Raw genomic sequence first — 12963 nt, 5'->3', positions numbered from 1 at the left:
TCAGCTTTACAAGAAACACAATTTGTCCCTCCAGGATTTTACTCGAGAGGTTCCTGCGCATTGAAGAGGAAAGGCTGAAATAAAAGAGAGAAAACAGAGGAGATGAACACGACAGCACCCCTGCAGCTCTGCAGAGCCACCGTCAGCTGCAGTCAGAGAACACACCGTCTGTTGTGGCCTGCAAACAGAGGGCGAGCGAGCTGCAGAATAAGTGACACAGAGAGAGAGAGAGTCGTAGCTTAGTGAGGAAGTGAGATTAGGGAGTGGACAAGGAGGCTGTCCTTTTCATTCTCAGGGGAGGAGCTGCCCAGCTGACTTTGACACACACGTGTGTGAGAGCAACTGCGCTTGGGAAAGAGTGACTGTAGGCCGGAGACATGGCAGCGACGGCAGGGATCAAGGGAAGAGGGAACGGGTGAACCACAGAGAGGGGGAGAGAGCGGAGCTGAGACTGAAACTGGTGGTACCGGCCGGTGCGATCCTGTCGGCCACGGCTTTCAGTTTCGGATACATGGGGACAGCTTGTTACCAAAAAGACGTCTTACTGCTACCATTATCTGACTTCTGTCTCGGATTATGCGTCACTGACATCAATTCAAGGCCTGAGTAGAGGCGGAGGAGTGAAACAGTACAGAACAGAACATGTGGCCCGACTACAGGAATGAGTGTAACCTCAACGCTCACCTGTACTCGCTCATGTGCTGTGCAGGTCAGTGTGAGCCCCTACCTGTGTGTGTTTGTGTGTGTGTACAGTTCATGTCAACAGGGAAGCTGTAGAGTGTGCGCAGTACATGTTTACATGTTGCAGAGAGTCTCCTGTGAGCACGTGTGTGTTTGAATAGTTCCTGTTTGTGCACATGCCGGTGACAGCAGTTATGCTAAAGGTTGTCTCTATTAATCATTGTTTGTCTGAACACAAAGGGTGAAGTGTGTCATGTCCTGTGTTTAGAGAGCCTGGAAGGGGGTGTATACGGCTTAACAATGCACTCTGCTGTGCATGTGTGTTTGCCTTTCTGTGGCTGCCACTCACACATCTCCACATGTCTCTGGTTTTTAAATCTTATACCCGCATATCTGGGTTAATAACCCCAGCTGCCACACCTGGATGAACCTGATGAATCATTACACGATCATAAAGGACTTTAGGGTTGTAGCCTAAGTTTTTCCTCTGGGTTAACAAGCCGGACTACCCGGGCAGGTTTGGGAATCAAGGCGTGTGGTGGTGGTGAAACTATTTTGGAAGAGATGTTGAAATTTACGCTCTTAGTTGAGAGGCTCTTCCGTCTATGTAAACTCCTTAGAGGGGTCACTCTGTGTGAGTCTGGGTGGGTGTGTTTTTCAGGGTTTAGGGTATCTCTGACTTTAATCCAGTTGAGATGTTTGAACCTAAAGCCTAAATCAGATTTTCTCTTTTTTGAAATCTCGACAGCTGGAGGTGTCGGAGCTGTTCGACAGCATTGTGGAGGTCTGCGAGGGTGTGTGTGTCACTGAGTGTGTGTTTGCATAGGTGTGGGTGTCAGACAGAGAGATAACAAGATGCTTAAGAAGGAAGTGATACTCTTTCCCCATGGTCGCGCTCTCACATGGTGGCAGCATGTAAACAGCAGGTGAAGAAGTGAGGTTCCTGGAGCAACCTTTTTTCTGATTGGCTGATGCAAATTCATTTGATATAATAGAGGAAAAAACCTCTTCAGCTCTAATTTGTTCTCATATGATAAAGTATAATATTTAAAATGAATGTAAGCATATTTTTATCTCTTTATATGGGAATTGTTTCTACTTATTTACTTTATTTCATTCCCTAATTTCTTTGTAGATTAGCTTCATCCATCTGGTCTCGTTGTTGTTTTCGGAATAAGGCCGATGTAATCAACCAGTAGTTACCGAGCAGAAACTTATGAAATGTTTTGTTTGTTTTTTTAAAATGAGAAGAGTGGGATGCAAGAAAGATGCTAAAATGTATTAATAAATAAAAAGGAAAGAAAGAAAAAGATGATTAACACAGAAATATCAGGTCGTCGGTGAATCCCATTTTTAATATTTTAAAACTTGAAACTACTTTCAACTTTTAACTTTGACCAGAATTATAATGGATTTTTTAAATTCTACATTCACATGTATCCAAATCCATGTGAACTGAAAGGATGTGGTGCTGTTTTTCCATCAGGAAGTCAGATATTTAACTGAAAGGCGGGAAGGGTCTGTGTTTCCTCCCAGACAGGCTGATATGAACAGAGGAAAGCTGAAGAGGCTCCGCGAGTCTGTATAAAGACCAGGAGGCTGTGGTTGCGGTGAGGAGATAATGAGTTGTGGGTCAGCATCAGGCTCTATTCCTGGTCTGGCTGCCTCACTCCTCTGGCCTGGCTGTGCCTGGCTGCAGGTCACACAGAAAGAGACTGAATCAGAGAGGCGGAAAAACCTCTGCAGAAATGTAACGAAGAGAGAAGGAAGCATAAAGTTTGCACTCAAAAATAACAAGTGGGGCAGAAAAGTGAAATGCTTTTTGAGCACCAGGAAAACATGTTATTTTATTAAGGGTGATGTCACCCAGATAAAATATGCAGTAAAGATGTTGCAATCATGTTTGTGGACGTTTAACGAGGCTCTTATCAACAGGACCTCCAGCTGTTCTCCGTGAACTTGAAGACTGAGTCTTTTTGTCATGTTCGGTTCCATGTGCAGCTTTATAAAATGAGTGTGTGTAAAGCCACTACCAGTTTGACTGTAGGAGGTTTGAGCAGCACCTTCTTGTCATCCCATTGACAAAATTCAGTTTGAAATTAAAGTATTCAGTCATTTAACAGATGATTTTCGTTTTTTGTTTAAAACACATCATAATCATTGCAGACACAAACACAGTGTGACCTCTTCATCTACGTAATGCACCAAATAATCGCAGTGGCTGCAGCATCTTTGCAGGATTTGGATTATGTAATTTACCTCTCTCTTTCTCTCCTTTTATTTGTCTTTGTGCAGATGAGCGGGACAGGGTGCAGAAGAAAACCTTCACAAAATGGGTCAACAAACATCTCATCAAGGTATGTATCACTAACTTTTACTGCTGGGATTGCTCATCTGGTTGTTTTTGAATGAATGATAATAGTTCTGAGAAAAGATCTTCAATAGAAATCACACTATAAATTGTAACAACTTACATCAATCACGTTTCAATGCTTGTTTGTGTACTGTGTATGAAATCAGTGCTCCACACTCTGACCTGTACCATCTCAGACAACATTTATTTGATAATCAATGAAGTGAGCAGTCTCGGGTCATAAAGCAGCCGGACTGTACATCTTCAGTCGAGCGGGAGCAGAGTAATAGCTTCAGAAAAAGCTCCTCTAGATGTTCCGCCTGATTTACTCCTGAAATTGTCCTGCAGCTCTTCATGTCGTTCTCACGCTTCCTGTCTTCTGGCATAAAACTAACAATATATATTTTTCCACTAAGACTTCCTGCTGGTCCCATTCTTCTCCATCCTTTTATCTGAGCTGTCAGTGCTGTTGCATCAGGCTGGTGTGTAATGATCAGCGTTAATGTGACTGTGTGCGAGCGGCACTGCTCCATCGATGGATGAGCATCTGTCTGCATCATTTATCCTGTGTTTTATCACCGTTAGTGGCTCTGAAACTACAGCTTGTTAAATGCCTTCCCTCCCTAATGTTTAACAGAGAAAACACAGTTGAGAATGAACTGAACAAGAGTCCTAAATGAATATTTGAATGCGGTTGTGTATTTACAAATGCTTAGAGGAAGGCAGATATTTAATTATTTATGGCTAAGTTTTTGAATACGTTTGTTGATTTTTAGGGCATTAGAAAAGAAACATCCCATTTTAATAAATCTGAATGAGCAGCTGTGAGAGCCAACATTCATGTAAATGATATTCACTGTTCTTCTTTCACAATGCACAAACCAAGATGCCATAACACCCTGGAGACTAAATCCTCCATGACTGGATGCCTGGAGACTCTCAGTCATGCTCAAATATGAAATTAAGCTGAACGTAAAACATTTGTCGCTTAAATATATATATTTAGTATATATCTCTCTTTCTATAGGCCACAAACAGCTGCCCGTTCTGTCTGCATAGCGTCACATCAGCGTTCATTCACACGGTTTCTTCACATCCATAAAGTACAGTGTGTACGCCATGTGTCACACAGGCCATAAGGAGAATGCAAAGCATTTCTGCCACATGACCCGGGCAGGGAAACGTCTGTCTGACCCCATAACTCTGGAGCAACTGTCGTCAGAGCTGCCCAGCCTGAAAATGTAACTCTGTATCAGCTGGCGCTGCCAGGCCGACTGTGAATGTAGGTCAGAGATGAAGAGAGAGAGCGGCAACGAGAGATGTTAATGATTTTTTTCTTCTTCTCTTTTTAAGAGCTCGAAATTAAGCTTATATTTTCTAATGGGAGGTCACGTCATCTGTGCAGTCATACAAGTTTCAAGTGTTATTCGAATGTTGAATTAATCAGTTACTAACGTCACAGAGTATTAAACTGCCAATGTGAATGAGCCGGTTTTAGTTGAGTGATGATCCGGTCTGTCACATTTTCTTGAATCTTATCGGTTCATTCCAATCAGCGATGGTGTCTGCACAACAGTTTTGGTTTCAAAATAAGCTGGAATTCTATGTCGGGCCTTTAGGCAGAATTGATAATGAGTTGCAGCATCTCTGTTCTCTGTGACAGTAAAAATTAAATTTATTTAGGCTGTTTGCAATTTGTCAGTGACATTATTTTGTTTTGTTATTATCTGTTTTCTAATTGATCAAAACACATACTGACAGATTAATCAGTTGAAATGTGTATTTTTGTATGCTGCAAATAAAATGTGACAGGGGAACAACTGAATCTTGAAAACAAAGGTGCTTGCACAGTGCGAGCCGTTACATTGGACAGTTTATTTTGAGTTGTATTAGTAAAGTAAGTTCTGACTTATTGTTTTGGTGAATTTTGTTCAATCAAAACTTACCCATGAGGATGTAAGACCTAAGAAAATGTATTGGAAACAATACTGTGCGCTTGAATAGACAGAGGTGTGAAATAGCTGTGTGCTTTGCGTCATATATCGACTCTCAGCCAGCACTGTTAAACCTACAAACCTCCGCCCTGTCAGCTGGGATAAATGCAGAGAAAACAAGGCTGAGCGAGACAAAAGATGAAGAACGGAAGGCAGAATTAAAACTAAACTCTGGAGATAAAAACAGAGAGCCTGTTGAAGAAAAGATAAAGGGACGTTAGGTAGCATAATGGCTCTTCGCTTCCTGTTTGTTGTTGATGTCTGTGTATGTGTGCCAAGTCTGGTTTATTTCTGGCTGCTGAGGTGTGCTCAGGTATTCTGGTGTATACAGTGCACACAGGGGCCAATGTAAACACTGTCCTCCAGGCTACCTGTTGGCATGCAGTGACACACTTTGACCCAGCAGTTTGTTGACACAGTGAAGACAAATACGGCAGCTGTGGATTAAGAAGTCAGAAGTTTGTTTTTCCATTGAGATGAACTGTTAGATGTTACACCAACAACACGTTTACCACATGCAGTCTGTCTCCTGTCCATGTTAAGGGAAACTTAAGTTTTAACATCAGAAAAAACTACTCAAGAAGCTGCTGTCAGAGGAAGTGGCATTTCATACTTCCAAATATATGAAGAGTTTGGCTGAAACTGGTAATTGACTGGCACTTGGTGCTTTTCTATTCTTAATGTGCACTCAGAGTGAAAAAAGAGCTTTATTTTACAACTTTTAATTTACCAATCGAACACGTGTGTTTAGTTACTTGCAGAAAAGACACTTAAGCATGCTGATTGGAGGAGCAGGGGTCAAACTACCAACCCTCTAACTCCTGAACTAGAGTACAAATTCTAGACACATGTTTTAGAAGAACGGATAAAAAAAAAAACTGTTTATCTGTTACTAGGTTGAAAGGTTGAGAATGTGTAGTTTACTTAAAAAGTAAAATATGAGGTCCTGAGGCGACAGATGTTGTGTTTCATGGACTCAAACATAGCAGCAAGCTTTTTTGTTTAAGAATGGTAAAACAGAAAAATGTTTATGCTTCTCTCAAAAAAACTTTGGGCTCATCACTCATCGATTAGTGCAGTGTGTCGTCACCCACTCAAATCTCCTTCTGAGCTTGAAGAAAACACTGAAATGATCACATACTGCGCCCAAGGCAAAGACTGAACTGCTACCTTATAGCACAGGTCCATTTCTGTGACCCTCGTGTGGCAACGCACGGATTTTGTTTGTTTTGGCTGATCGTGCAAGTCCTATTACATTAAACGGCATGTCAGTCCACGAAACACGTTTATAACTGCCATCAAATAATTTCCATCATCCATTCTGTCGTCTTACTATAGCTTTCAATCAAAAAGTATCCAAATGTGACAAAATGCTGTTTGAACTGATAGAAGGTGTTTTTGTCCAAAATCAGCGTGACCTACATTTGTGTTTACTGTGCCAGAAGCTCCAGGTGCTGTCAGGCAGCCTGGGGTATTTTAACATGGGCTCTGTATGACAGTATGCTTTAGTGCCAGAAGCATCTGCTGTCACTGCACATCAGGCACAGCTGGCTGAGGGAGCGGCGTCCCTTAAAACAGCTGATCAAAAGATCAGTTTGGGTTTAAATTGCAGTTTTAAATTCAGTGACAGTGGCACAGCGCTGAGCTTTGTTTTTATAGCAGCTAATTTCATTTTCAATGAGAAACAATTCCAACAATGTGAATAGTTTTACATTTTAGCCCAAAAAGTCAGGCTGAATGCTCATTTTTTTTATCCGCTAATTGCTGAGACTTTGTTTTAAAATATTTTCTGTGCTCATACGGTTAACAGCACCTTCAATGACTCTGTGGAGCTGAACTCAAATAATGTCTTTGTTTCCCCTGACAAACAGAAGAACAAGGAACCGAATTTAAACTTTGTTAGCCAAGATTTGGTTCATGCACTACTGTATTATAATATACAAAAGGCGGTTAAATTCAGTGTTAAGATCAAAATAAGTCCTTTCTGAGCAGAAGTTAATTTCAGATACAGATTTTAGTTATTTATAGTCCAAAAAGCTGCTGAAGAAGGTGAAGTTGTTGTAGAAAATGCAGTGTTGCTGCAGCAGCTAGCATGTCCATCTGAATTACTGAAAGTGACTGAAGGTATTAGGATGATGGTTTATTGGCAGTGACATGCAGAGCTTACAGTAAACTGAGGATGAGGGCTATGAACTGTGTGCCATGTTGAGCCTATGACACACTCGGGCACTATTAGACAGTAAAGTGCACCTCATTTCCAGGCACTGGTGGATACACCATGTCTTCCTGTCATCTAATTAACACTCGTTACATCAGCGTGCCTCCGAAGCAGCTCGTGTCACCCTTCCACAGAGACGCGGAGGCAGCGAGAGGAGGGTGAGGAAGCGACACAGATGAGCGAGGAAGAGAAAAATAGATAGTGAAATGAGGTTTAGGAGAAGAGGTTATTGAGGACAAAGGGTGGAGTGCTGCTACTTCTGTGACTGCTGATTAAAACTGAAGCCCTCGGGGTATCTTATCTTTAACAAGAATGGGTGATAATGCAGAGTATCATTACATAACTTAACTTAAAGGTGATGTTATTTATTTTAGATTATATCTTTATTATTTGTACCTGATTCGGTGAGTCTGCAGTCATGTCTACAAGCCTACTCTTGTGCCTGTCTTGCCCTCTTCTGGAAAAACATGGCAGTGCATTTTCCAGGAATGCAGCAAACCTGAGTTCCTGCTGGTGCTGCGCGAAGCAGTAAAAATCCCTCTAATGCAGGTGGACGTTTGTCCTTGCTTACATAAGTGGGTCTGCGTTTTTGAAGCACTTTGGTCGACCTTTGCCGCCTGCCAGTTTTTCTCACTTTCCTCGCTCTACATTCTGATGGAGAACGCTCGCACTGAAATGTTTTATTTACAAAAGAAAAGCTTTTTTTCTTGTTTGGCTGTGCCTTTTAAGAGTCTGGAGATTTAGAAAGGAGGTCTATGCTGGGGAAACAACCTAGTTTTAGACATGGTTAGTTCATGTAGAGTAGGTTTTATGTATTGCTTTGAAATATTTGAATGCATTTTCATTTTTATTGTTTAAAAAAATCTGCTGGCTAAAAAATCTGCTCGCTAAATTCTAATGTGCGGGGCAGGATGCCTTAACCCTTTAAAGCCGGTCGGAGCGGGCACGCTCTGTTTTGTGTAACTATTTTTAAATCCCGGTAGCACTGCAACCACGTAAGCTAGCGCAATAATTTTTTTTGCATATGAAACCGGAGGAGTTGTACTTACATCTTATGCCATCAGCTTGTCCTCGGTCATGGTTTCCTTCCACATATAGCTTTGCAAAAACTGCATAAAATGGGCTTGCAGCAACAAAAACATAATATTCCAGAAACGCTTTGCCGATCTGATCAGCTGTTTGTAACACTTCCTGCGTCCATCAGCGTGAACTATCGCATGTCCTCCATGACCTGCCCGAAACCGGAAGTGGCGTCATTTTTGCGGAAATGTAGTTTTTTACCATCAGGGCTTTATGAGCCTATACTTGTGTTTTTAAAAGTTATGTTTGACTTTATGACTTTGTGTTGTTTCTGGGATGCTTAGGACTCATATTGCACTGCTGGAAATTGTTTATTTTGATGCATATGCTGCTTTTTTGCAAAGTTGCATTATAATATTTATTTTCGTTTTTCTTGCAGTATATGAAAATTGGTGTATTTCAAAAATAAAACTATGAAGACACTCAAAATAAATTTCCTGTGGTGGGAAACTATTTTGTGCAACTTTTTTGTATTTACAGTTTTGAGGGATAAGCCTCTTAAATTTCTCTAACTAGAAATATATGTTAAAAAAACAAAAACGATTTTACATTTTTTTTGTAGTTTATTGCACTTTTTTGCAATGTATGGAATTACTATGCACTTAATGCAGACATATTATTAAAATTTGGGCTATAATGGTTGTTTTGATGTATAGCAACTTGAAATGCTCCCAAAAATGGCACTACAGCATGTAAAAATATAATATAAGCTCTGGCGGACTTGGTTCTATGGTAGGTCTTAAAGGGTTAATTAATATTTCACAGGTGGGAGACAAAGTTTCCACTTGTCTGTCTTTTAGAAACATCAAACCAAAAATATGTAGATTTCATTCCATGTTGACAGTAATTAAACTGTAAATTGTTACATCATTACAAAGTTTATCAGTGGCAGATGGGACTGTAAGTAAAACACTTTTAACCAATTCAAGAGCTAATAAACTGTATATGAAAGATGGATGCCTTATGACATCACCTGTTAGTTGATGGCATCCGCATTTAAAGCTTCAGCATTAGCATATTAGCAATCACAATGTTTTTTAATGCTGCTTATTAATGCCGTTCAGCTGAGCACTTTAATGTGGGTATCTGTGGGGATTTGAGGCTCTAGAGGAACTGGACACCTGTTTTTGTAAAACTCCTACATTGAATTTTTTTTTCTGCCTCGGAGGTTTCAGCATGGTGCAGCTGTCGTATTAGTCTCTTTTTTCCTCTTTCCCGTAAAGCTTTGCTCACTCTTTGCTGCTTGATCCAGTTTTCCCTCTCTGCTGAGCCTCAAACAGTCTCCGTTTGTCTGTCCGTCCATCCGTCCTACTGAGTGTCCCACTTTCACACAAAACCGCCACTGATGCTGATCGCTCTGCTCGGCCCGCTCGCTGAGTCACTGTGTCAGTGACCGCCAGCAGTGACGACCCGCTGCCACCCTGGTTTATTTCAAGGCAACGTCATGGCAACGGAGACAAGAGGGCACAGCTGGTGCTTCATCTCTGTTGGCCAGGCAACCGCCGTCACCAGGCCTGTCAGCTGTGGGGCAATCGGCCTGACAGATGTCAACAGTGTTGAGTCAACAGAGGGATGACTGCAGTGTAAAATTAACTTTTTTTTCTTTCTCCCTTTTCTTCCTCCTCCCTGTTCATTTCCTGTCTGTCCCTGCTCCCTCTCGCCTTCCTTTACATCCCTGCCTCTCTCTTAGGTGAGGAAGCACATCACAGACCTGTATGAGGACCTGAGAGATGGACACAACCTGATTTCCTTGCTGGAAGTCCTCTCTGGAGTCACCCTGGTAAGGGATTTTTATCTCTGACGCACACATTCATCTCGTATCTCACTGCGATATTTTCCATCACGCACACGCTGTTGTTCCAATTCCACGCATACAAATCCAGGGACTGTTATGTAAGCCGGTTTCACACATGACTTCTTGGGCAATTTTGGGACAATGATGTCGGGACGTTGTCCTCAGTTTCCCTCCTTTTCAGATGTGTTTTTGATGATGATGTAAGAATTTACGAGTCAGTCTCTGAATGGTCTAGTTGCAGACAGGCAGATTAATGTAAAGGGACTGCTGACTCAGGTCTGCAGGAGCACACGCACACAGGGGACAGTGTCACCTGACGACGTCACCTTCAGGACATCAGATCGGATTGAGGGAGACTGACAGCGCAACGGTCAGACATAATAAGTGTTTCATAGAGAAGAGGACAAACTGATGAGGCCATCACCATTTCCTCACTGTTGTAGAGTCTCACTGATTAGGGCTTTACCCACTGCCCTTTTTTTGAGCTTCAGAGCTGCTGTAGGGGCATTAAGTTGTATAATTTCCTAATTGCAACAAAATTAGCTTCAGCATAACTTTGGCATTTACCTGTAAAATGATTTCTTATAGAGAAAGTTGGAAGCAGACGCAGGTCTTACTTTTTTCCCCTCACACTTTCCAAGGCCTCGCCCAATAAACACAACAGCAAGAGAGAGCTGTTCCTGTGCCTGTAGAGCAAGATGTAACACAGAAGGAGGATACTGTCCATAGCTTCTTTGCTAGCCCTACTTTAATAATAAAAATCTGTTAGAGGTGTAAAAGGAGGCTAAAGTTAGCAGCGATGAGGTGAACTGAAGCATAATAATCACTTCTGTGATAGAGACGGATGTTCAACAAGTAGGCTATTCAAATCAACTACATATGAAACAAACAAATATTCAATACTAGACTGTTTGTATGCAGGCTTAGCTGTGATGGAATTAGATATTAAAATTCCTGTTTTTCCATATCCGGAAATGCCCATGTGCATTTAGAGGTGAACTTTCCAGGATGAAGTGCACTGCTTTTTTCCTCGTTTCATCTCTTAACCTTTGGTTTAGAGAGAGCTTAGTTGTTGCATCACACCAAACCACAGCTGTCACTGTGTCCCGGCGTCCGTGTTAAACCACCAGAGGTTGACACGAGGGTTTCACGTGGTGTGCTGCAACTATTTGAGGTTCATGCATGAATGTGTAAAGAGTCATTGACTAAACAGTCCTACCACAGAGTTTGTTTTGTAGGCTTCAGTAGATGGACGTGGGCCTGTCAGCAGACGGATGTGCCCAGCTGATTTGAATTGTCTGTTTATCCTGATTGATCCTTTTGAGCCATTTATATTCTTTCCTTAATTTACAGTTACTGAGCTTTTATGTTTCATCCTCATTCTGTTCTGTTATTCAGCCGTTCTCATCCTGCATCTCTTCTTCCTCTCTGTTTTTTTTCCCCTTTCCTCTTCTTGTGCATTTCCACCCTTCTGTTACCATAGCAACAGAAGAGCGGTCCTCCATTGAAAAGGGCATACGCCTCGCGGGCCCCCCCTCTCATCTCGCTCGGAGGGGAGGATGAGGAGGAGGAAGGAGCTCAGGGAGTATGTTCGAACTCGAAGCCCTCTGCCCCTCACGCTCTCACTCCTGACCTTTGACCCCTTCAGCTTCACCCTCTGCCCCCATAGGCGGAGCTGTGAGGCTGCATGAGAGTGCTGTGCCACTGACCTTTGACCTACAAAACTGGGCTGTAAATGGCACGAGTCAGTGCTGCATTACTGTGTCACTACAGGGCGTCGCCATTTCTGTTGGGTGATAGCATCGATACTCCTAGTTAAATTTTCCACTTTCTTCTCTTTGACTGTTAGATTGATAAATATAGAAATAAATACAAAACAAAATATCATAAACTTTCAAAAACAGCGTTATTAAAGTGTGTTTTCACTCAACAGATAGCTGCTATTTTGCATGTCACAGCAAAATGTAGCGTATGCAGAAGTGCCTGCATTGTTTCTAATGGCCAGCAGGTGGCGGCGACTGATAGCAAAAATAAGTCAGATTGTGTTGAAGTCTATGGGAAGGTTAGCCTACTTCTCATTGGATTTATGGGCACTGTAAACAATTTCCTGGTTAGTTTATGATGTCAGTCGATTGTTTTAAATCTTAGTGAAGACAAGATGATGATCATTTTCTAAATTATGGTCCGACTGAGAGTAAAATAGAAGATAAAAAGGAGTATGGTGCAGCGCGTGGTTGCCTCATGATTAAGAACTCATTTTTGTAAGCAGTTTCTCTGTGAGATCCACACTGCATATGATACCTAGTTTTTTTAAAAAAACTGCATCCATCTTTTATGTATAGTCTGTGATATGACACAAATATTTCTTACTTCTATTTAATTTATAAAGCAAATCTGTTTCCTTTGAAGAGTAGAGATGAAAACGATCAAAACTGAGTCCAGGAACTCAAATGTCACACAAATTGTGAATAATTATAAAACTAATTAAAAGTATTTCTTTCTCATTGGGCAAATGGTGTTAAATTCTGGGCGCATTATAAATTTTCCATTAGCAGTTGATTTATTTTAATTCGTTTTCCTCATGATGTCTTTGTACTGGCCAGTAAATAAGTGCATCCCTGTTTAATCCTGATTGAATTTTACATACATTAGAAATGTAGCTTTGTACAGACCATGGGTGGAAAAAAGGTGAAATGTAAGATTATGTCAGTTAAATAATACAAACACAGTAATGAATAAAGTAGAAAAAACTCTCCTCTCCTTTCAGTCTGTAATGATTAATCCTGAGTGTACCTTCTCTTTACCAGCACGGTGTGAACCCATATCTGCATCCCGCACTTTA

General features: G+C 41.4%; 1 protein-coding gene across 1 annotated transcript in view; it reads left to right on the top strand.

The window, feature by feature from the left end:
• The window catches only part of LOC146492794 (microtubule-actin cross-linking factor 1-like), a 119676-nt gene extending 109549 nt beyond the window's left edge, over positions 1 to 10127 (top strand). The window contains exons 3-4 of the mRNA XM_085149416.1: positions 2977 to 3038; positions 10017 to 10127. Coding sequence (XP_085005542.1) covers positions 2977 to 3038; positions 10017 to 10127 — 173 coding nt within the window. The remainder of the gene's footprint in view (positions 1 to 2976; positions 3039 to 10016) is intronic.
• The last annotated feature ends 2836 nt before the right edge of the window (positions 10128 to 12963 follow it).

Source organism: Neolamprologus multifasciatus, chromosome 22, assembly GCF_963576455.1.
Source record: "Neolamprologus multifasciatus chromosome 22, fNeoMul1.2, whole genome shotgun sequence".
In the NCBI taxonomy this organism is placed as follows: domain Eukaryota; kingdom Metazoa; phylum Chordata; class Actinopteri; order Cichliformes; family Cichlidae; genus Neolamprologus; species Neolamprologus multifasciatus.
The sequence above is the reverse complement of the archived record's forward strand: the minus strand, read 5'-3'. Positions and strand labels throughout refer to the sequence as shown.